This window comes from Emiliania huxleyi (genome assembly GCF_000372725.1).
Source record: "Emiliania huxleyi CCMP1516 unplaced genomic scaffold EMIHUscaffold_99, whole genome shotgun sequence".
In the NCBI taxonomy this organism is placed as follows: Eukaryota; Haptophyta; order Isochrysidales; family Noelaerhabdaceae; genus Emiliania; species Emiliania huxleyi.
This window is the reverse complement of record NW_005194698.1, coordinates 413676-436649: the sequence shown is the minus strand read 5'-3', so window position 1 is coordinate 436649 and position 22974 is coordinate 413676. Positions and strand designations below refer to the sequence as shown.

Below are 22974 nucleotides of genomic sequence, written 5' to 3'. Positions count from 1 at the left end.
CACCTGTGGGCGGTCATCGGGGTCGCGGTCAAGCTCGCGACGGGGTGAATCTGGTGCGTCTCGTATCACTGGTGGGCTGGGTGTGCAGCAGCGGCGCTCAAAAAGAGGGAAAAAACTCGGCAACTGTTTGGAGTGTCTACATTCTCGAGGCACCGTTCTCGGCCCGGCCGGAAAGCTGGCTGGTGGTCGCGCGCGGCGCGTCAGCGCCACTCCGACTGGTCGGGCACCTCGGCTGGGTCCATCGGCAAGAGCCGCCCGCGCCGTCGGGCGGCCCCGGGAGCGCATGATGCCCCTCCGAGAGGCGCTGACGCCCCGCCGAGATCGCGCTGGTTTGGCACGAAAAACGAGAAGCGCGAAGGGGGGGGTCCGAATAAGATACATCATATGTTATGCCCCCCATGAACACACCAGTGAGTCGAGGCGTGTGCTTGCCGGTCGACACCCTGAGCGCGCTGGCGTTTGTTGCGCGATGATGCTCCGCGTGACGCGGCCGTCTGGATCGCCAGTCGGCTCTCAGGTCATCGTGCAGGACCCGAGCGGCCGCCAGTTCCGCGCGCGCATCCCTCCTGGCGTGGCCGAGGGTGGTGTCTTCCATGTTCGCGTCCCGGCGGCAGCGCCGGCCATGTGGGACCACGCGTACGCCACGCCCGCACCGCGCTCCTCGGGCGGCGGAGGAGGCCAGGCGGCCGTGCCTGGCGGCCTCCCTGTCGCGGTCCCGACGCCACCAGGAGGGAGCGTGCCGATGGGCCTGCCCGTCACCGCCACGCCAGCGCAGCGGCAGCAGCCGCCTCCGCCTCCCTTCTCGCGCGAGACCGACGAGGAGCGGGAGGAGCGCGAGCTCGCTCAGGCGCTCGCCGAGAGCGCCCGCCTCGCCGAGCCGTCTCAACAACCGCCGCCGCCGCCGCCGCCGGCCTCGCCGCCGCATGTCGCGAGGAGGAGCAACCCATCTTCGGGCTGCGGGCGCGCTCTCATTGAGTACGTTTGAAGGGGTGCTGGCTGCTACTAGGAGCAACTCGTCCTTCGGGCTGCGGCCGCGGACGGGTAGCGACGGCGTGACCCGACAGCTCGCCGAATGCGCGGTGTGTTTTGAGGAGCTCTGCTGCTGAGCCGTGCGAGGCACGCCCAGGACACGTCCAGGACATGCCCGAGACACGCCCCGTAGGACCTGTGCGCGGAGCCGTGCGCCGTGTTCTGGGACGCGTCGAGCCGGCGCGTGTGTGGCCACCTGCTGCACTACCAGTGCGCGCAGGAGCTGCCTTCGAAGAGCTTCCCCTCATGCCGCCCCAGATCTCCCCTCACCCCGCCCCATCTCTCCCCAGGAGCTTCCGTCGAAGAGCTGCCCGCTCTGCCGCTGCGACTTCGACAAGGCAGTCGTGCTGCCGTCGCTCGAGCGTCAGCCCGAGGTGTGCTTCCGCACCGCGACAAGGCCCGGACTTGTTTTCTTTTTCTGAGTGTTGGAGTGTCGCCAGGTCTGGTTCCGCACCTGCGACGTCAAGGGGGACGGGTACCTCTCGAAGCAGGAGGTGATCAACGTGCTGCTCTCGCAGTTCCCTCTCGACGTCGACCGCTTCGAGGCCCGGATGGAGGACGCGTGGCCACAGGTGGACCCGAACGGCGACGGGTATTGTCTCGACGGACGAGCACCCTGTCTTTCTTTTTTACGCGGACCCCATGTCTCTTCTAGGGGACGGGTATGTCTCGAGGGACGAGTTCTTTGCCCCCGAGACCGGCCTGCTCGCGCTGGTCCGCGCCAACCTGACGGACGACATGCGCGTCGAGCCCGTCGAGGCGGCGCCGCCGGACGTGCGGACGCAGAGGAACGCGTGGTTCGACCACTTTGACGACGATAAGACGGGGTCGCTGACGCAGGAGGAGTTGACGCGCGCGCTCGTCAAGACGTACGCGCTCGGCGCCGACCTCGCCCAGGTCCGCACGATGCGCGACTTCGTCGCGGCCGTCTTCCCGGCCTTCACCGCCGAGGCGACCATCTCGCGCGACGCCTTCCTGCGGCCCGGCGAGGGCCTCGCCGACACCATCATCGCGCAGCTCGACCACCTCTCGCCCCGGCCGTCACCGAGTGGTGTCTGAAGCACGGCCGCCCGTGCTTTTTGAAGACTGACAAAATAAAGGAAAGCGTTGCGTAATGCGCCTGATGGGAGGCCGCGGGGAGCAGACGGTCGCGTTTCGCGCAGGGGTTGAGTCGTGGAGTATAGAGCCGTATGGGTTAAGCGGTTATGGGCCACGATGTCTCAAATATGAGGGGGTTTGACTCCTACCGGCTCCTGACGCTATCCCTGGCAGCTCTAATGACCAGGATCAGTAGTGTTGTGATAGAGGGTGCCCATACTAGCGCAGGAGCTGCCACACTCGCCCGGACCGTCCCCTTCTGGGGCCGGTTCCGCAGCCCGCGAGAGCCGAGCAGCCGACAGCGGGGCCGTGCCGCGGGTGCCTACTGCCGAGTGCCACAAACACTGCGCCGTCCCGCCATCACCTACAGGCTGTCTTGTGGGATGGTTGGGATGTCCAAACGCCACCATCTTGGCTCTTGCGACCTCAAACCCGCGAGCTGTATGGGTGGTCCTGACGTCGACAGACGCCCGATGACCACGGTGAAGCTGAGCCGGAACGAGTCGACAAGTCTCGTCTGAGCCCGTGGCGGTCGCCGGCTGAGTCGCTTTGCACGGGCCGGTACCTCAGGCGTCACCTCCACAGCCTCAGGTCTCAAACTCCATCACCTCCGCCGGGACGCCGTCGGTGGCACGCTCGGCGGCGAGTTTGTTGCAGCCCCACAGCGAGCGCGGCGTCGAGCCTACTCATTCCTGTTGGATACACGCACTCCCTGGGATCCAGCAAGCGGTGCGTTCCGGCAGCGCGCGCAGGCTGCGGAGCTGCAACAAACGCTTTTTGGGACATTTTCGACGCTTTTGGCCCATATGCACGAACAACCCGCCAGGGGGCGAGACGAGGGTCGAGGGAGGGAGCAGGACGTTGGGTTGCGGAGATCAGCAGGAGGTGGAGGATGTACGAAGTAGAGATCAAGAGCAGCAGGGACCCGAGGGACCATCATACAGCCGTCGGCGCAGCCATTTGGCCGGAGGATGATCCCAAGTGATGTTTTGGGTCTCCGCAATTCGAGTGAAACGTGTGATGGTCGTGGCTGTCGCTGCAGGCCCAGCGCATGTCAGTCGCGCTGCAGCTCGCGGCGGCGGATGAGATTCATTGCGACCGAGCTCAGACTCGCCGCGGCGTCGGAGGACGCCACCGTCGCCTCGTCACTACGTGCCTGCCCGTGTTTGTAGTCTGGCGTTTGTGCCCCGTTTGTGCCGCGTCCCGTGCCCCCGAGTTCACATTTAGAAAAAAACGGGAGAACATCACACTCGGGTCCTGGCCGCACGGCCTGTGGCGTATGACCTCGCGCGGATATCACCAACAACGAGCATGCGAAGATAGGGAACCATACTCGATGGACTTGTACCGCCCGCTGTGCTCCGCTGTGCCACAGCTCGTGCGAGCGCCGTATCTTCCCTCCTTGAAGCAGAGGCGCCGCGAGGCACGAGGGGCGTAGAAGAGAGGCTAGGCGCGAGACAGTCTGTTGCTCTTAGGATACATACACCACCACTGTTGCACTGCCTGTTGCACCGATTTCCTCAATTTTGCGTCAGATTTTGCACCAGACCAGCTCTCAGACTCAGGTAAACTCGCCAGTTTCCAGAATGGAGCACCAAACATCCTCTGTTTTCCCTGGAAATTTCCGGAAACGCAAAGTGCTGGGGACCCTCTGCGGCCGCACGTCTACCTCCGTCATAGTGCCACGACGTGCGGCCTAGAAGCTAGATTTAGCACACGCGCCTCAGCTCGCAAACACTCACCCATTTGATTGTCACTGTCCGTGAGTGCGAGAAGGGCTAGCCGCAGGCAGCTAGCCCATGAGGAGAGCGTCCATAGACACCTCACTAGACCCCACATACGGTCTCGTCCGTGCCTAGCAGGCCGGTGAGATTGCTAGAGGTGGAGCATGCTGCTCTAGCCTCACATGTCACTTCCTGTTGTCTGTTGTTTGAGTTGTGCCCTTGTTTGTGCCCTTGGCACCGTGGAGTGCTGGGGGGGGCGACAGGAAGGATGTGGCGCTGAGTTATGTGTACGCCGACTCAGGGTGTGTGGCAGCCAGCTGGCTGTGTGTCTTGTGAGCCTGTTTGTGTCTGTGTGTCGCTCGTGCGTGTCGTCATCATCTGTCTAGCGTCCACCCATACCGCGTTGGTGTCCAGTCCGAGCCTGGCTGTTCTTCACCTTTCTACCTACCTACCTACCCTCTGTTTTCCTTCTTGTTTGCCGGAAAAGCTTGTGCAGGCCAAGACGTAGCTCATAGGGCCAGCCGCCTGCTCACCAACCACGAACCACCCCATTCTCAATTCCGCCGTGGTACGGGAGGGCCGCCGCCCCTCGATGATTTGAAGCTTCGGCCGTCCTTGTGGAGGGACGCCCGCTGGACGGCCGATTGAAACACAGTCTGCCACGACGAGCTAAATCTAATCGTAGGCCGCGAAACGGCCAAAGAACGTACCTGAGGTACTGTACGTTTAGCTTACTGGAAACGTGGGTCGGAGATTCTCTCTCCAAAGTACGAAACAGCCGCCACTGCGACGAGGTGCCGCCGCCGCCGCCCGGCGCAGCAAATGTCGAGCCCAAGCGGGCCAATCTCCAAGATGGAGCGCGAGGAGAGGAAACGGACCAAGGTCGCAGAGCGGGCCGCGGCGACCCGCGGTGAGGGCCGCCTAGGCGGCGGCGAAGAAGGAGGCCGCGGCAGCAATAGCGGCGGTGAGAGTGGTGAGGGAGGCTGCGGTCACAGCGCAGCAAACGTCGCTGATGGGGTGGCTCAACTCGACGGCGGCCCGAGCCCGAGTAGTGACGTAGCTCTCGGCATCCCCTCGCTCCGAATGAACACACCTGCACGCACGGCCCCTCCCTCACCGCCTCTCGCGCCCACCCGCGAGTGGCTCACGTCAGTAGAGGGCGGCCTGGTTCGAGAGGGACAGACAACAGGAGAGCAGTCCAGTCTCCCGTCCGACAGTACCCGCCCTCCCCCAACAGCGCTCCCCTCTCGGCCACTCGCCGCTCCCAGGATCCAACCCCGCGCGCGCCGCCACTCATGACCGCCACTCGTTCCCGGTCGCACACCCTCGCCGCATACGACCACCCTCGCTCCCCCGCGGCGGCTTTGTGCGCGCTTCACTCTCGCACCGCACGTCCCACTCTCGCCCCGCGCGCCGGCTCGCAGGGCAGGCCAGCGGACTCGCGGGGCGACTCGCAGGGCGCGCCACCGCACGCCATCGACGGCCCTCCAGCGGGCGACACGGCATCGACGACGACTACGCCTCCGACGGGCGGCAACCCGCACGCCGCTTAGCAGGGCTGCTCGCGGGGCACTGGTGCGCTGCTCGACGCGCCGCGACCGGTGACGGCCTCAGGGCGGGGAGGCGAGCCGGCTTGGCGGTACAGAGCGTGTGGGATCCGCAACTAGGGGGCGAACCCAACCGTGCGGAGAGAAAACCGTGCCCGCATCGAGCCACGAGCCCAGAAGACCACGCCTCGTCCACTCGGCTCGTCGGAGGGAAACCGGGATGGCTACGGTGGCGGGGCTGTCAGGACCACTCGCTCTGCGAGCGCGTCGGCTGTGTCACATCGTGCTGCACCACAGGAGATCGCAACGCGCCCACTCACCCACCGTCTACTTTCGGTGCACTGCTTCGTTTAACGTGTCTTTGATAGCGCGGCCCACACGCTACAACCGGGCTTGACGTAACCGGGGGCCAACACTCGCCGCGCCTCTCCTCGGAGCACACACGTCTCGCAAAAGAGCGAGAGACGGGGGGCGCGACTGGGGCGCGCCGAGAGAGAGGGGGCGAGAGCGAGAGAGAGCCTCGGCACACACACACGTCTCGCAAAAGAGAGAGACGGGGGCGCGACTGGGGCGCGCCGAGAGAGAGGGGGCGAGAGAGAGAGAGAGAGAGAGCTGGGCGGTCTACGGCCCCTCCCCCTTCTTCTGCTTCTTGGCAGTGTCAGCGTCGAGGCGGCGCCGCGCGTCGAGGCGTCGCCGCGCTTCCTCGACCTCGGCAAAGTTGTTGCCGGGCGGGTCGGGGCGGACGGGCCTCGCCGCCCGCGGGTGCGCCTCGCCGCGGGCCATGTGCCCGCCACGCCGTGCGCTGAAGAGCGGACGGTACCCGGCCCGTGCCAGGTCGACGGGCCGGGGGACGCCGCTGCGGTACACGAACGCCGCCTGCTGCTCGTCGGAGCGGGCGGTGGCCTCGGCGCGCGCGGCGAGCTCGGCCTCGACGGAGGCCTGCTCCACGAGCATCTGCTGCCACTCGAGGAGCGTCCAGCCGGTGCGCCGCCCCGCCCCGCGCGGGGCGGAGCTCGTGTCCGCGGCGGCCGGCAGCGGCACGGCCGTGAGCTGCCCCAACGCGCCCTCGAGCGGTTCGCGGCACATCGGGCAGGTTGCCTCGACTGCCTGCTCGAGCCAGCCGGCGATGCACCCGCGGCAAAACACGTGCAGGCAGGTGGTGGCGACCGGCTCAGAGCCGGCGTCGATCGGCTCGATGCATATGGGGCAAGTCGCGACCAGCTCGTCCGCGGCGGCGGCGGGGGCGTCGGCCGGGGCCGCGAGCGCGCGCGCGCGGCAGAGGGCGGCCTCCTCGGCGGTGGCGAAGCAGCCGAGGCTGGTTCGGAAGCCGTCGGGGCTATATTGGGCGTAAAAGGGCAGCGGCCTTCGCGTTCCCGCAGAGGAGTAGACGCCCTGGAAGCGCGTGCCCGAGGAGCCGGACGTGGGCAGCACCAGCCCCTCCGCCGCCGCCGCCGCCAGCGCATCAGGAGCTGTCATCGGCGGAGGCGCAGGCGGCGCTTGCGCCTCGGCGCGCTTGGCCTCCGCCGCCGCCCGGCCCTCGGGCGAGCGGGCGTAACAGAGAGCGGCCGCCTCAGCCGACCTGAAGTAGCCGAGGCTCGTGTACTTGCGCCCGCGCTTCACCTTTGCCGTGAAAGGCAGCTTGCAGGTCTGTGACGTTCGGACGACGCCCACAAAGCCCGAGCCCGAGCCGTTCGTATGCAGCTCCAGCCCCTCCTTGGCGGCCGTCGCTCGGGCCTCGGCGCTCGTCATGTTCTGCTCCTCCTGCAGCGCCTCCGCCTCGGCGAGCTTGGCCGCATGTTTCTGCCCCTCGGGCGAGAGGGCGTAGCAGATCGCGGCGTCCTCCAGCGTCGCAAACCGGCCGATGACAGTCAGGACGGAACCGCGGGAGACCGTGACCTCGTAGCGCCGCGTAGGGTCCTTGCTGCCCCTGTCGTAGACGCACTTGTAGCGGGTCCCGTTGTCGGACGGGATGAGTTTGACGGAGGCGGGCTGTGCCTTCTGGATGAGCATCGCTTGTCACGCGTGTAGCAGTTCCCGCCCTCGCCTTGCCACAAAATCTCCCGTATCTCCCCTCACGGATGTGTGTGTGTGTGTGTGTGTGTGTGTGTGTGTGTGTGTGTGTGTGTGTGTGTGTGTTTCTTTTATGTATCTGTACTGAACGGGCCAGCTAGCTGGTCTTTGGCGCAATGGTCGCGCCGCCCTCGACTCAAGGGGCTGCCGTCCACCCGTCGCTGCTCAGGCCGAGCGAGCGCTAGTGAACGCCCAGGGAACCGATATGCCTTACAGTATTCTTATACAATACTCAGGTCCCGCTAGCAAGTCATGAACAGGGTAAGGGAGGGAGGGAGAGCAAACAACTGGGAAGTTCACAGCTGAGCTTACCCAGAGAACGCCGTTCTCACCCACAAGCGAGCGCTAGTGAACGCCCAGGGAACCGATATGCCATCCCCAACCGCCCGAGCGCCCGAGGTGGGCGCTCGGAGGCCGGAGGCATGAGAAGGCCGACATGCGCGCGGGGCGCACGAGCGGCGGAGCGAGAGCGGGCTCGCGTATGGAGTGGTGTGTGTGTGTGTGTGTGTGTGTGTGTGTGTGTGTGTGTGTGTGTGTGTGTGTGTGGCACGCGCGCGAATCTCCATGCGTCCGTGCGCGTGTGTGACGAGGGAGCTAGCTCGTCGGCTCGCCGGGCTCCGCTGTGTCAGCAGCGCCGCGGCGGCGCTCCCACGACGGTGGAAGCGCCTGGTAGGATCCGTCCAGGAGCCAGCCGAGCAGCTCGTAGGCCTCGGGCGACGGCAGCACCGACGGGTCCATGTAGTGGAGCTCGCGCGTCCGGCCATTCTGAGACCTCATGTCGCTTGCTCTCACCCTCACTAGCATCTCGCCTGCCCCGTTATTGCTCCATCTCCGAGCACCTCCACCTCCGCCCCGCCCGCCACCGTGGTGGTCGCTGGTGCAACCACCGGTTCCGCAGTCGGCGCCGAAGCCTTCCGCGAGCCCCTCCAACCATATGAGGCTCGCGAGGGTCCCGGGAGACCTCTGGCCGCTCGCCGGCGGACAGCGCGGCGGCTGCCGGGTGGAGCACGGCGCGTATGGTTCGGTGGACGCAATTTTGGGCGTGAGCGAGGCCGAGTGCCAAGCCCTGTGCCGCGATAGTCGAGACTGCCTCGCAACCGACTACCACTTCACTGGCGGGCCCGAAAACATCTGCGATCTCCACAAGGAGCCGGTGCTGCACGTCCTCCCCATGGGCGAGCACGCGTGCCGTATCAAGCCCAGAGCCCTGGTCAAAGTCTTCCTCGGGGAGGCAAAGGCCTTAAACTCGGAGGTGACCCACCTGCCGGCGCCTCCCTTCCCGCGGCCGCCGCCTCCACCGCCGTCGCCGCCATCGCTGCCGCCGCCGCCGTCGCCGCCGCCGTCGCCGCCGTCGCCGCCGCCGCCCTCGCCGCCACCACTGCCGCCAAAACCGCCTCCATTGCCTCCTCCGCTGCCCTCCCCCCCACCTCCGTCTCCACCGCCGCCGTCGCCGCCGCCGCCGAAGCCGCCGCCGCCGCCGCCGCCTTCGCCTCCCGCGGCCCCGCCCTCGCCTCCGACCCCGCCGCCTCCGACGCCGCCGCCGAAGCCGCCGCCGACGCCGCCGCCTTCGCCTCCCGCGGTCCCGCCCTCGCCGCCGCCGACGCCGCCGCCGCCGACGCCGCCGCTCGCCCCACCCCCACCCTTCTACGCCGACATCGTCGAGAAGCTCGACGAGGCAGTGCGGACGGGGTACGAGACCGTGGCGCCCGTCGTCAAGGAGCTGGAGAAGGAGCTGGGCGCGCTAATCGCTAATCCCCAGAGGGTCGCCGAACACGGGAGCGCGGTGCGCGAGTGGAGCCTGCGCCCCCTCGGCGACTCGCTAAAGCTCAACTTGGACGACCGGAACCGGACATCCACTCCGAGTGCTCTCCCCCCTCTCCTTCGCGATCTCGCTAAAACTAAACTTGGCCGAGCCATCCTCGCCAGTTCCCCGCTGAAGTTGGCGCTGGGAGTAGCCGGGTGGCTCTTCCTGGCGCTCTGCTTCTACCGCTGCTGCTGCCGGCGGCGCGAGCCGCCTCACAAGCGGCTCGTGGAGCCCGACGAGGAGGAGGCGCGGGGCGGCATGCCAAGTCCGCGGCCGAAGCGCCGCTCCAATGCCCTTCACCGGCCGTGCTTGAACGAAGCGGAGCAGGAGCTGGGGGAGCTGAAGCTTAGGATGAAGGAGGTGGCGTCCAGGTGGCGTCGGTCGGATGTTGTTTTGTTCGGTCGGTGACCCGGGGATCGGCGCCTTCTCTTGACCCGGGGCTTGGCTTGGTCGACGGAGAATGGCATTTTTGTATTTCACCAAAAGCTAGGCCCACAACGCCCTCTCTAGAGCCGTATGTTGGGTCAAGGGCGCCTAGAAGAAGGCGCCGCCCCCCGAAGAGGAATCCCACCCGTACCCCGAGCCCCCGTCGAAGAGCGCGTCGAAAGCGTCGTCGCCTTCGTCGTACTCATCCGCGCACCCGGCTGGTTGGCCATGGGACACACCTCGCTCAACGCCCACGTCGCGGACATTGCCCGTGCCTTCGGCGCATCGGCGAAGGTTATGGAAATAAAGCTCGGCTGAAGGACCCGAAGCGGGCACACGATCCAAAGACCAGCCCGTACCAGCGGGGCGATGGCGTCTTCGGCAACTGGACGGGGTCGGCACGTATGATGTATCTTATTCCGGGGCCGGTGTGCGGGGAGCGAACCTTAACGACCGCCCAGAAGCTTTCTGAGCAAACCAATCGGGCCAGGATCATCAGCATATGTCCCCTCCACAGCATCGTGGGCGTTTGAGCCGTATTTGAGGAGCACCGCGACTCTGAAGTTCGGCCGGGTGGTCTGCAGACCCCCCCCCCCCCGGAGCAGCAGAGGCTCCGTGGGGTCGCAGAGTCGACCCTGGGAGTCGCACTCGTCAAGCCATCGCAGCACCACGCGGTCCGCACGTACCGACCACATCCCCTCCACCGCTGAGAAGGCGCAGATCGACCGCCGGGCCGCGTAGTCGTCGTTAAGGAGCGGTTTTTGGAGCCGTACGAAGAGGTCCCAGACGGGCGAAGATGCGGTTTTTCGACGACCACACGCGATGTGGTATCTTCTTTTTGCTAAAAACGGGCCGCCTAGTGCAGCATCACTAGTACAACACGTAACCACACTGAGAGCTCCACACTAGCCGGTATAGGCGAGAACCGACGGCGTCATGGTCGCTGGAGTGGACGCACTGCACACACACTGTGACCGTGTCGACGGTGTGGGACAGTGAGCGACACAATCGTCGGCGCCGCGCTATCGCGGCGCCCCGCAGTCTACACGCCTCAGGCGCACCCCAGCCTGAACGCGCCATGGGCGCGCAGATACACCGCAGCGCCGTGGAGAATCCACACCTGGCCGGTCCGAGGCCCCGTCCTGGGCCTCCAGACGGCCGAAGATCGGCGTTCGGGCGGGATGAACTTGTCGGAAATGGAGCAAACTTGGCGCGGCTCGCCGCTCGCGGTACCTGGCGAGCCGGGATAGGGCAAAATCTGTGGTGAATACGAGGGACAGAGGTCGCAAGTTGGTCGCGCAAGTTTGCGCGGCGTGGCGCTGCCCAGGGCGCCACCAACCCGTGGCGGCGGCATTTCCAGCCCAAATTGGGCGTTCCGTGCGCCTTGCCGGCGACAACGGACGGGCTGTGCATCGTTGGGGGGGGGTGAGTGGGAGGGAGGTGGTCGTGTGCCTACTTTGTCGGCCGCGCGCGAGGAGAATACTGTGTGTGAGGCGCGCGGGAGGCGAGGGTGGGCGCGCCGGCGGTCGAGCCACCGAAGAATTCGACGCGGTGCAGCTCCGCGCCGGCGAGTCGACCGAGCAGGTGCTGTCGGCGGCGGTCACGCGACGAGGGAGAGCCGCAGGAGCCCTCTGAAAACCAGGCGCGCAAAGGCGTCGTGAGCAATGCGCGCGAACAGCCACCTGTGGGCGGTCACCGGGGTGGCGCCAAGCCTCAGCTCACGAGATATGGGAAGGGCATGGGGTCACGCGGGCCCTGGCTGCAGCAGCAGTGCTAACTAAAACGACAAAATTCCGGATGGACCGGAGAGTGTCAGCTCTTTCGACACACCCGTCGGCGCGGCTCCGACTGGTTGGGCAACTCGGCTTCAGCGCAGCGACATGCGCCAGCCTCAGCGTCTTCAGCGTCTCCTTGGAGTCGGGTGCCGCCTGTGCCACTTTGCTGATCGCCGTCCCTGTCTGCGCTCGCGCTACTCTGAGGAACCATCTGGCCTGCTCCCTATTCCCAGGCAGGCGCCGCTAAGCACGTGCGCCATTGTCGCTCTAGGCGGGTTCTCATCTTCCTCGGTCCATTGCTGCGCGGCTTTCCGCACGATCGGACACAGCGGGTCCCGCTTTAGTGCTGCCCTCCTCGCCGCGTCCCTCGCGGCACGGGACTGCCCGCGCCGCGGCACTTCTTGTTTTAGCGCTCACATGCAGCTGAGCACTTGAGCACTTGATAGGGTCGATTCCGCATGGTACGGGACCCCTCGATCGTCTCGCCCTCCCTCACTGGTGTGTTCATTGGTGGGGTCATAACAAACACGGTACAGGATCGAGGCCGAGCGTTTTTGATCTCTGGATCTGTGGGGGGCCGAGCCGCTTCGGGGTGGCGGGCGGGCGGGCGTTTTGAAAAACAGAAAACAGAAAGCAAGAGGGGGCGGGGGCCCGGGACCCCACTGGGAGTAGAAAATACGCCCAAGGGGGCCCAAGGAGGCGGCGCGGGGAAGCAGCATCAGGTGAGAGCAGGAAGGATGGCGCTTAGGGTCGGCTTTGAACAAGGGTTTCCAGGTTTTCGATCAGTAAACTCAGTATTGGTGTCGGCACACATCCCCACATTGAGGTCCAGCGGCGCGCAGTGCCTCTCTCGCAGGCTGATTTTGGCTGTTTTCGAGCTTGTTTTTGTTTTCAGTCTAGGGGGTCCGACCCCCTCAGAGGCGGCGGGCGGGCGCCCACAGATCCAGAGATCAAAAACGCTCGGCCCGGCGAGGTGCACGCTGCCGACTGTGGAGTGACGAGTGTGTGGTCTGTGCAATGTCTGTTCTTCGTCTTTTGTTGTTGGAGGCTCCCTACCGAAACTACCGTCCTCTCACTCCTTCCTCGCCTGTAACTCTTCAGAATCTGAACGCACCCCAAAAGGACGGGGGATCTCGCTCGACACGACAGGGAGAGCACGCGTGCACATGATGTCAATCCCACATGCTCACTTCCACCATCGACCATGCTCAATCCTGCTTGGGCAGCTCCTCCACTTGCCGCGGCAACAGGGCGGCCGCCTATGGTCATGCCCCGTCAGAGCCGCCTCCCATGTCCGCATTCCTCACCGCAGACAGCAGTCCGCCTCCAATCCTCAATCCAGCCTCATCATCCCCGTGGAAAAACAAGGGCTTGCTCCCCCGAGCACGCACCCATGCCAAGCCAAGCGGCCAGGAGGGGCCGCTCCGGCCTCCGGGCGCGCCTCGCGACGCGGCGGCCGCAGCGAGAAGTGTCAAGCCCCCCCCCCCCCCCCCTCACCCATCCCGCCCCGCCACTTGGGTTCCTCACAGCCCGAGCCGCCGCTTCTCCTCGACTCCGACTGCGTACGCAAAGCGGAGGTCGCGGACGCGCTCCGCGTCTCGCCGAGGGCGCCGCTTCCCGAGGATGCCCGCCACCGCTCGACCGATGCCGCGCGGCGCAAGGTCGACGGAGACAGCGGCGGCGCGCTTTGGAGATGGAGGGGAGCGAAGAAGCAGCGCAGCGCCCATCTCGTTCCAGTCGCAGCCGTCCGGCTGGGAGTCGCAGGCTGCCGAGAGGTCGATGGGTGTAGCCGGGGCGGGCTCGGCGCTGGTGTGACGAATGCGGACCGCACGCGCAAAGCCCATCTGCTCCCAGTCTATGGAGTCAGAGATTTGCGGTGACGTGGCGAGGTTGACGTGCGGCGAGAGAGGGCGAGCCGCCGGCAGGGCGCGGGTCGTCGAGAGTTTGAAGAAGGCGTCGCCGCTCGAAGAGAGGGCGCTGGAGCAGAGGACGGCGAGCATTGCAGAAGGGGCGGTCGCTTTCCGCACCGGTGATGACTCTTGCACAAGAGCCCCGAGCAGAGAAAAAAGAATTGTGGAGCCGCGCACTCGCTTGGGTTGTATATTTTCTTTCTTTCTTTCTACGATTCACGCGACAGGCGAGGCGCGGGCGACGGCTTCCTCAGAAAAAAGAATTTTACGATGAAACTCCCTCGCACAACTGGGCCGGGGCACGGGACTGGCGCGCGCACTGGCACTAACACAAAAAAGAACATATAGAGAAAGAATTTCACAACCAAAGGCTCTCGCACACGCACGATTCACACGACAGACAAGCACAAGGCGCAGAAAAAAGAAGTTCGCGCGACTCTCGAGTTGGAGTTCTTCAAAAGTTTATTTAAGACGTCTTGCTGCCGAGCAGCGGAGCAAAACAGAAAACGTAAACGAACCCCCCCCCCCCCCCCCAACCAGAGCGATGCGCATAGCACTGGCGCAAACGGCGCGACACGAGACGCTGAGCGGGGAGGACCCGTCGAGACTGCGTGAAGAGTGGTCTGCTGTGCCTCGACACACAGACCCACATTTGCGCTCCGCACGCCCCGCGCGGCAAACGCACAGGACCAGACAACCAGTCCCACCGAACCAGAGGCACTTCGCGCTCGGCGCGGCCGTCCTACAGCCGCCCCGGATGACTCCCCAAACTCGCAAACGTACCGCGCGTGAGCCTCTCCCCCGGGGGCCGCTGCGACAGCCTCGCCTGCGCGATCTGGGCGCGCCGGCGGCGGCCGCCGCCCTCTGCGCGGCGCTGCCCCAGTCGAGAGCGAGCCCACTGCATGCCCGTGCCCTGGAAGTGTGCTGGGCTGTCGGCACCGGACCGCACGCGAGGCCGTCCCGCTGAGCCTCGGCACTCCTCCGATCCCTCCCCACAAACCGCTTCTCTTTTTTTTCCCCGCTCAGCCTTAGAACTCCTCCGAGTCGCTCTCGCCATCGCCCTCCTCCTGCGTCTCGGCGGCGGCGGCGCCTGGCGGCGGCTGGCTGGGCGGCACGCGCTCGAGCTCGTCCGTCTCGCCTAATTAACAGTTCATCAAGTGCTTCACTAAGGGCGAATTAAGGTGCAGCTCGAGCCCGTCCGTCTCGCCGAGGATCTGGCTGATGATGGCCTCCTCCGTCACGCGCTCCTGGCCCTCGAGCTTGCGGTTGGTGCCGACCACGTACTGCGCGCGAGCCTGCGCCGTCGGCACGCCGCCCGCGACGTGCACGAGGTCGCGCAGCTGCTTCTCGGAGAACTTGGCGAGGGACGGGCCAAGGAAGAAGCGAGCGCCGTCGAGCTGCCGCCCCGGCACCGGCGACGGCTGCAGTGCGATGTAGGGCTCGGTCGGCAGCCAGCGCCTCGCCTCGAAAGAGCGGAGCACCCACTCGGCGGTGACGATCTTGATGCCGCGCGAGATGGCGTGGAGCACCTGCTCACGCCGAGGAGGGGGTCCATCAGCGGACTCGTGGAGCCGCGCGAGGTGGCGTGGTGGGGCACGCCTTGAGCGTGCGCCGCGGCTCCTGCGTCACTACCAGGTGCGAGACCCTCTCGCCCGGCAGCTCGTCCGAGCAGATCGAGACCTACCCTCGCGCCCGCCTCGGCTCATCTCGTGCAGTCTCGCCCGGCCGGCCCGGCGGAGCTGACCGAGGCCTTCCCCTCCAGCTTTGCGAGCTCCGTCGCGGCGGAGAAGGCGGTCTGCCAGAGGTTGGTGTCAGAGGAGAGGGAGAAGGCGACCTGCGCCACCGCCTCCTCCTCCGCCGCCGCACCGCCGCCCTTCTTCGTCTTCTTCTTGCCGCCGCCCGCCGCCCCGCCGCCCTCATCCGCCGCCTCCGCCGCCGGACGCTTCCTCGACGCCTTGCCGCCCTCCTTGCCGCCGCCCTCCTTGCCGCCGCGCGCCGTAGCGCCGCGCGCCTTTGCACCGCGGGCTGGCATGTTGGTCGCACCGGCCGAGTTCTCGTCACACGCACCGCCGCCGCCGCCGCCGCCGCCGCCGCCGCCGCCGCTCGCGCCGCCGCAGCTGCGCCTTCCGCCGCTGCGCCTTCCGCCGCTGCGCCCTCCGCCGCTCGCGCGTCCGCCGCTCGCTCCGCCGCCGCTCGCTCCGCCGCCGCTCGCTCCGCCCGCCGACGCCGCCGCCCTCGAACTGCGCCGGGGCGCGGGCGTCTCCGCCGCCTCCTCCTCCTCCACCTCCTCCGCCGCCGCCGCCTCCCCCATCCCCGCGGCCTCTCCCTCGCCCGCCTCCGCCTCCTCGGCGCGGGCCGCCGCGCCCTTGCGCAGCCGCTTACCCTTCCGACCCCCCTCCGCCTCGCCTCCCTCCGCCTCGCCTCCCGTCGCCTCGCCTCCCGTCGCCTCGCCGCCGCCCACGCCGCCGCCCGCGCCGCCGCCCGCGCCGCCGCCCGCGCCGCGCTTCGCCCGCGCCGGCGGCCTGGCCGGAGGAGCTCGCATCGACGCGGCGTGCTTCGCGCCGCTCGGCGTGGCGCGCAAGTCGGTGGACTGGCGGCGCGACCTGGCAGCGGAGCCGTGGACCACGTGAGGAGGCGCGCAGTCTCTCGGCCGCAGAACGACTCTGTCGGTCGAGTTCGGCGCTCACCCTGCCGGCCGCCGGCCTTGCTCCAACAGCCGCTGGCCGAGCCGCGAGACAGAGGAGCCGCCGCCGCCGCCGCCGCCGCCTTCGCTGCCGCCTTCGCCGCCGCCGCCACCGCCGCCACCGCCGCCGCCGCCGCCGTCGCCGCCGACCTCTTCCTCCTGGTCATCGTCGTCGCCGTCGCCGGTGCCGCCATCGATGGTGCGGGAGAGGAGGGCGCGGCAGTCGGCGACGGCTTGGCGGAGGGGGTTGATGCCGGTCTGTGCGCGGGCGGGGGAAGCGTGCGGGTGCATGTGCGTGTGTGTGTCGTGTGTGTGAGTGTGTGTGTGAGTGAGTGAGTGAGTGAGTGAGTGAGTGAGTGAGTGAGTGAGTGAGTGAGTGAGTGAGTGAGTGAGTGAGTGAGTGAGTGAGTGAGTGAGTGAGTGAGTGAGTGAGTGAGTGAGTGAGTGAGTGAGTGAGTGAGTGAGTGAGTGAGTGAGTGAGTGAGTGTGTGTGTGTGTGTGTGTGTGTGTGTGTGTGTGTGTGTGTGTGTGTGTGTGTGTGTGTGTGTGTGTGTGTGTGTGAGTGAGTGTGTGTGTGTGTGTGTGTGAGTGAGTGAGTGTGTGTGTGAGTGAGTGAGTGAGTGTATGTGTGTGTGTGTGTGTGTGAGTGAGTGAGTGTGTTCGGCCGCATCTCGGCCGCGTCTTCTCTCGGCTCGCCTGCTTTGGCAGGGGGTGGCCGTGCTTGGCGAGGTAGTCCTTGAGCGCCTACTCACTCGCCGCTGCTCAATCAAGACGAGATCGCAGTGGGCCGCGGGCGAGGCAGTCCTTGAGCGCCTTCTTCGACGTGCGGTCGGGAGGAGGATCGAGAGGCACCTGACCACCGCCACGGGGGAGGGCGAAGAGGCGCCGCTCACAGCGTCTGCTGCCCCGGAGGGAGGGAGGGAGGAGGGGGGGGGGGGGACTCGCGGCACCTCCCCAGACTGCGCAGGGGGCACCTCTGTGCATGCGGCCTCCTCCTCTGCCGCCCGCTCCTCCTCCTCCTCCTCCTCCTCCTCCTCCTCCTCCTCCGCCTCCTCCTGTGCCTCCTCGCCCTCCTCCTTCTCCTCCTCCTTCTCGCCCTCCGCCGCCTCCTCCTCCGCGCCTTCCCCCTCCCCCTCCTCCGCCGCCGCGTCGAGCTGCGTCTCGACCGCCGTCTCCACCGCCGTCTCTGCCCCCTCCTCCTCCTCCTCCTCCCCCTCCCCCTCCCCCTCCCCCTCCCCTTCCTCGATGCCGCCGCCCCGCGGCCCCGCCGCCCGCCCCGCCCGCCCCAGCAGGCTGCGCGACGTCTCCGGGAAGCGCTGCGACGAGGAGGCGTCCGCCGTGATCACCGGCCTCACCGGCTTCGGCGCGTGCTTCCCGGCGGCAGGCTTGCCTCCCCCCGGCCGCTTGTTGCTGGCTGACATGACCGAGATCATGCCTTCGTCGAGAAACGACTCGTCGCCACTCTGTGAGGCGCGGGGGGGTGTAGGGGCGGGGTTCGGGTGTCCTTTGCGCGAGGAAAGTGGCATATGCGGGTGGAGGTGGGTGCAGAGGGCCGGGAGGAGAGGAGCAAAAGCGAGAGGAGGGGGAGGGGAGGGAGGTGCCTCGAGGGCAGCTAGCCAGCCGGATGTCAGGAGGGGGATGTCGCGCCGCCGCGCCTCGTCGTACGTCTGATCACACGCACGCGCGGGATGAGGAGTCGGATGAGACGCGGCCGGAGTGTGGCGCGAGCGGGCTGGTACAGGGCGGCAGCTGGACCGGGCGGCGCGCGGGAGGTAGGAGGGGGCGAGCGGGGAGGGGCGGTGGGGGCGGCCGCGCGTGTGCTGAGCGGCCAGTGCGGCGGCGGGCGGTGTCGGCCGGCTGCGGCGGCGGGCTCGGCTGGGCGCAGAGCAGGGCGGCGGCGCCTTGACGCTTCCTTCCTTGAAGAGGACGTGCGAGACGTCAGAGGTGAACTTCGTGGAGAGGGTCGCGCCGAGGTTGCGCAGCTTTTGGCGAAACGACTCCGACGCGTCGACGTCGCCGCCGTCAATCTTCATGTCGACGAAGAAAGTCTTGCCAGAGAGCAGGCCGGTGCAGGTGGCGGGCTTGGCCTTGCCCTTGCTCGACTGCTTGCTGCGGGGCGTGCGCGGAGGGTGGTGAGCGCGGCGCGGACCAGGCGCACGCGGGGCAGGGCGGGGGCGGGCGTACGCAAGCATCGTGTAGCAGCGGCAGGTGAGACGGCCAAACGAGAGAAGGCGCGCCGAACAAAGAATTCTAGCTCGCGTGCCCCGAAGACGCGTGCCGCCATCCCATCCCTCCCTTGGGTTGTCCGTTTTCTTTCTTTTTGCGGATCGAAGGGGACCGGACGAATGAGTGAGGTAGTGCACCAGACCTGTCCCGGATCCTGCTGAACAAGCTCCTCTTGTAGCTCGATCGGTCACACCGCCATCGCCGTCGGGGAGAGGGGGGACGACACTGCTTCGGCAGCGTGCACCTCGATCCTGTACCGTGTTTGTTATGACCCCCCCCTGGCCCCCCAATGAGCGCACCAGCGAGGGAGGGCGAGACGATCGAGGGGTCCCGTACCATGCGGAATCGACCGACGACCCTATCCAGTGCTCAAGAAGTGCTCAAGAGCGTCCATAGACACCTCACATGACCCCACACACGGTCTCGTCCATGCCTTGCGACTGGCGGCGAGATTGCTAGAGGCGGAGCGGCCTGCTCTAGCCTCGCATCGCGTTACTTCCTGTCGTGAAGGCCCCCGCACGGGGGGTCCCGGCCGACGTCATGCGCGTCGTGGGGCTCCCCACGTGGATCGCTTCGACCGTCCTCACCATCTCTGGCTGCGGCGTGCTCTCAAAGTCCGCACCGCCAGCCACGTCCGCGTGCCCGGGGTGGCTCCTCTCTCCAGCCCCGGGGGAGGGCGGGGCCACCGCGGACCCCTCAGGGGTGGGCCAGCTCGAGGTTGAACGGCCCTTAGAGGTGGGCGAGGAGGCGGCGGAGGAGGTGACCGATGCCTTGCTTGACCGGCGGGACGGGGAGGCGGCCGCGCGTACCGCGTGTGTGATCTGCCCCACCCACGACGAGGTTGGCCCGTGCCACGCGGGGCGGGCGGTCGGGTCGTCGGGAGCGACCTTGGCCGGAGCTGACGCTGCCCCGCCTCTCCCTGCCTCCACGGCAAGTCGAGCCGGCGTCTCCTCAGCAGGAGGGGGCAGAGAGGGCAGGTGTCTAGACCCACCCCGCCCGGCCGCCGCACCCTCAGCGGCGGCTGCCTTTCGCCGGCCATACTCTAGCAGCAGCTCGCTTGCATCCGGCACCCCGACCCTCGCCCTTCCCCCGGCCGGCTCCGGGGCAATGGCCGCGGGTGGCGCCAGCTGCTCCGGGGGCGGCCCTTGTCGGACTGCCGCGGCGGCAGCGTCCTCGCGCGTGCCGCACACGGCAAAATCTCCGTGCCTCCCCACAGACACCCTCCCCTGCGCCGACGGGGGGCGCGCACCGCGATCGGCGTCCTTTGCACCGCCGCCAACACCGCGGCTGGCCGGCCGCGCGCTCGAGGGCCGCTCCTCCAGCTCTCCTGCCGGGCGTGCCCGCGCGGCAGTGCCCGCTGGAGGTCTGCCTGCTGCCGGTCCTTGCGACGGAGCATGCCTCAGCGATTGTGAGCGCGCGGGCGGCGGCGGCTTGCGCCGCTTTGGTGGAGGCTTGCCATAGGCCGTCTCGAGCTGCTTGTGGCGAGCGACCTGCGCCTCGCGCCTCGCCTATTGGAGCCACCAACCACTTTGAAGACCACACTCGCGCCTCTTGCTATGCGACTCCTCCTCGCCTCGGTCGTCCCTCGATGCGAGGAGCGGTCGGGGGCGGTGGATGGGCGAGAGAGTGACGCCCCCGCGACTGTCGAGCGTGGCGGCGGCGGCGGCGGCGGCGGCGGCGGCGGCGGTGACATGGCGGACGGTGGCACGGGCGTCGTCGACTTGGCCTCCGGCGGCGGCGGCGGAGGGGACAGCCCTGCGAGCAGCTGGCTCGCAGAGGGGCGGTCGCGAGGCCGCTGCTGCAGCAACGAGTTGACGGCCTCTCTCAGATCTGGAGGGAGGCAAGGGGGTTCTCTTGAGTACGAGAGTGGTGGTGGCAGCGGAGGTGAGTGAGAGGTGGCAGCGGAGGTGGCGCGGGTTGCGGTGGCGGTGTGGCACGGCCGTGGCGACGGCGGTGGTCTCGTAGGACCTGACGGGGTTGAGGAGGGCAGCTGACGGTACTTGCCGCCGAGGATCTTCATCACGAGGGCGGGGAGCGTGTCTGCCGCGAAGGGGTACCTAGGTGCATGCCGGACGCGTCCACGGGCCAAGGACGGGCAGCAGCGGGTTGGCGGGTTTGCTACCGAAGGGCGCACAGCTCAAACAGCAGCACGCCTAATGTAAGAGGTCACGATGGACGTCTGCGCATTCAGGTGAGAGATGGGCGATGGGACGTCCGTCTCTCGAATCGACGTCGGGGGATCGCTCCGAGGTGACGAGTGGATCTCGAATCTTCGTCTGCATGGGAGCGGTGTGGAGCGGCATGGACTAGGCGAGGCACCGAGCGACCACATGTCGGCGCGCGTGTTGTAGGTGGAGCCGTTGCACACCTCGGGCGGGAGGTAGTAGGGCGTACCGCACTGGGTGCAGGCCATCGCGCGCGTCGATTCGAGCGCCTTGGCAACCCCAAAGTCTCCGAGCAGCACCATGGTGCCATCGGCAGCGGCGCCTCTGCCACACGCTCCGGCGCGCGCATCGGGTGCGAGGAAGACGTTCGACGCCTTGATATCCCGGTGCACGATGTGTAGCGAGTGAACGTGGGCTAGCGCCGACGCCAGCTGGCAGGTGAAGGCGCGAATGGTCTGCGGCGCGAGCCTAGAGGACCTGACGGCGGGGTGTGTGCTGGCTGAGCGTGGGCGTGCAATGTGCGGCAGCGGCTGCGAGCACGCGGGCAAGGGATGGCGACGATGGAAGGTAATTCGTCGGCTACGGCGATGGCGGCACAGAGGGCAGGGCAGGCAGTCTCTGCCGCACCTCTTGCGCTGCAGTGCAATCAGCTCAGCGAGGTCTCCGTCGGGGCAGTACTGCATAGCCAGGACCACCTCGTCGAGGTGAACGAACGAATCGAGCAACCGCACGATGTTGCCGTGCCGCAGGCTCCTCAGGATCTGCACCTCGTTTGCCGCCTGCTCCCGCTCCTTGACGGAGCAGACTGCGACTGCCTTGAGGGCGACGAGGTGGCCGTCCGACCGTCGGCGTGCGAGGTGGACGCTGCCCATCGAGCCCTGGCCGAGCTTGCGCTCGAGGGCGTAGACCTCCATCGACGCGGAGGCGGCGAGGGCGAGGCGAGGGCGGGGGCTGGGCGTTGATCGAACGTCGCGCAGTCCGAAATGTTAGATATTCGTTTCAGGCGTCTTCTTCGCTGTGTTTGTTCACAGCCTTGTTATTGAGAAGAAAATACCTCCTATGGCGCTGTGCGCTGGTCTGTGAGAGGTTGAGGTGCGCAAATCTCATAAATGAGTGCGCAAATCTCTCCTTCGACTACTCGTAAATTCTTCAAAATAAAGTACACACACACACACACATTCACCCCCCCCCCACGCCACACCTCACACTCACACACCTTCATATGTCACCCTTCGCCCATCGCTTCCATGATCGGCCATATCACCGTGGGTCACCGCTTCCCATCTGAACAGCGAAGTTAAGCACGGTCGAGCTCAGGTAGTACTTCCATCCGGGAGGGGGAGGGAAGGCTGAGTGCTGATCAATTTGCTGATCTCAGCTCCTTCATGTTTTTCCCTTATTCTCAGCCCTCATGCATACATGTTTTTCTTCTTCTCGCCCGGCTCGGTTTGCTGATCTCAGCTCCTTCATGTTTCCCCCTTGTTCTAGCCCCCGTGCACACTCGACACTGCATAGAGAGCCAGCAGCCAGCTCGCAGAGCTGCTGGAGAGAGATTTTTAGAAGCCAACAAGAAATGTGGCACATTCTCTTCTAGTTCTTCTTGGTACTGCCGAAGAAGGTCGAGGCCTTCTTTATCCATAGACCATACTCTACCTCAATCCTCATTCCAGCAGACATGGTTTTGTGCGTAAACGAAAACTTGTTAACGATGCACAGACCACACCGTCGTGCTCGAGGACCGACCCGTTTGTCACCGCGTTTATGCGCGCTCCCTCGGCATCTCTCTCTAGAACTCCTCTCCTCCCCGCCGCGGCAGCCAGCGCGCTGGCTGCACCCCACTCCACAAATGGCCCGCGCCGGCCGTCGCCTCCGCCGCTGCGCGCGGCGATACGGCGGTGTGTGCCCGCCTGCAATCCGCGCCCGCCGCCTGGCGCCCCGCGGTCGCTAGCCGGCTGCTCAGGCGCCGGCGAGGGAGGCGCGAGACGCCTCCATGGCCGCCGCGACGGGCGGGGAGAGGGTGATGCCGCCGACGCGCTTGTAGTCGCCGGGCGTGCAGACGACGGGCACCGAGTAGTAGACGCCGGTGCCGGTGCCTGTCGCCGAGGGGCGACGCACGGCCGCCGGTCAGCGGCCTCCTCCTGGGCGGGCTCTGTGATGCGTGTCTCTGGCCGATCTCGGGTGATCTCGAGTGACGCAGTCACACGCGCGGTGCGCTGGCCGCGGCTGCGGTGAGTGCGGGGCGAGGGCGGGGGCGGCGAGGGCGGGGGCGGAGACGGGCGGCGGCGACGGCGAGGGCGGCGGAGGCGATGGTGGTGGTGGTGGTGGCGGTGGTGTGTGTGAGTGGCGGGGCTTAGCAAACGCGCCGAAGTCGCCCACCGCGGGCTTCTCGTGTGATCTCGTGTAATCTCGTGTGATCTCGGGTGATCTCGGGCGAGCTCGCGCCGAAATCGCCGACGGCGGGCACGCCCATGCTCACGCAGGCGCCGTCAGTGCCGAGGGCGAGCGCCTGGGGGGCGA

The 22974-nt window shown here is 67.0% G+C and overlaps 5 protein-coding genes across 5 annotated transcripts in view; 1 reads left to right on the top strand and 4 right to left on the bottom strand.

Moving 5' to 3' along the window:
- Nucleotides 1–469: 469 nt before the first annotated feature.
- EMIHUDRAFT_221965 (hypothetical protein) lies at nt 470–2088 on the top strand (the record flags this gene model as incomplete). The annotated part of the gene is made up of 6 exons (XM_005756159.1): nt 470–879; nt 1007–1079; nt 1163–1213; nt 1320–1403; nt 1470–1621; nt 1704–2088. 6 exons carry the CDS (start codon nt 470–472, stop codon nt 2086–2088), a joined length of 1155 nt encoding a protein of 384 aa, XP_005756216.1.
- A 3931-nt stretch (nt 2089–6019) lies between these two features.
- On the bottom strand, nt 6020–7408 carry EMIHUDRAFT_108157 (hypothetical protein; the record flags this gene model as incomplete). Its single annotated transcript, XM_005756158.1, has 1 exon — nt 6020–7408. The coding sequence occupies one exon, from the start codon at nt 7406–7408 to the stop codon at nt 6020–6022; it is 1389 nt and encodes a 462-aa protein (XP_005756215.1).
- A 5146-nt stretch (nt 7409–12554) lies between these two features.
- EMIHUDRAFT_360643 (hypothetical protein) lies at nt 12555–13490 on the bottom strand. Its single transcript, XM_005756157.1, has one exon. The coding sequence runs from the start codon at nt 13471–13473 to the stop codon at nt 12997–12999; it is 477 nt and encodes a 158-aa protein (XP_005756214.1). The 5' UTR covers nt 13474–13490; the 3' UTR covers nt 12555–12996.
- Nucleotides 13491–19800: 6310 nt separating this feature from the next.
- On the bottom strand, nt 19801–21371 carry EMIHUDRAFT_221956 (hypothetical protein; the record flags this gene model as incomplete). The annotated part of the gene is made up of 6 exons (XM_005756156.1): nt 19801–19876; nt 19993–20047; nt 20261–20349; nt 20415–20445; nt 20612–20925; nt 21085–21371. The coding sequence occupies 6 exons, from the start codon at nt 21369–21371 to the stop codon at nt 19801–19803; spliced, it is 852 nt and encodes a 283-aa protein (XP_005756213.1).
- A 750-nt stretch (nt 21372–22121) lies between these two features.
- Nucleotides 22122–22974, bottom strand: part of EMIHUDRAFT_439403 (hypothetical protein) — a 3128-nt gene continuing 2275 nt past the window's right edge. Inside the window, exons 4-5 of the mRNA XM_005756155.1 lie at nt 22900–22963; nt 22122–22550 (exon numbers count right to left, since the gene is read on the bottom strand). Coding sequence (XP_005756212.1) covers nt 22414–22550; nt 22900–22963 — 201 coding nt within the window. The 3' untranslated portion in view covers nt 22122–22413. The remainder of the gene's footprint in view (nt 22551–22899; nt 22964–22974) is intronic.

Excerpts from the sequence above, each read along its gene's own strand:
- EMIHUDRAFT_360643 (XM_005756157.1), bottom strand. The coding sequence starts at position 13,473 with ATGCTCGCCGTCCTCTGCTCCAGCGCCCTCTCTTCGAGCGGCGACGCC.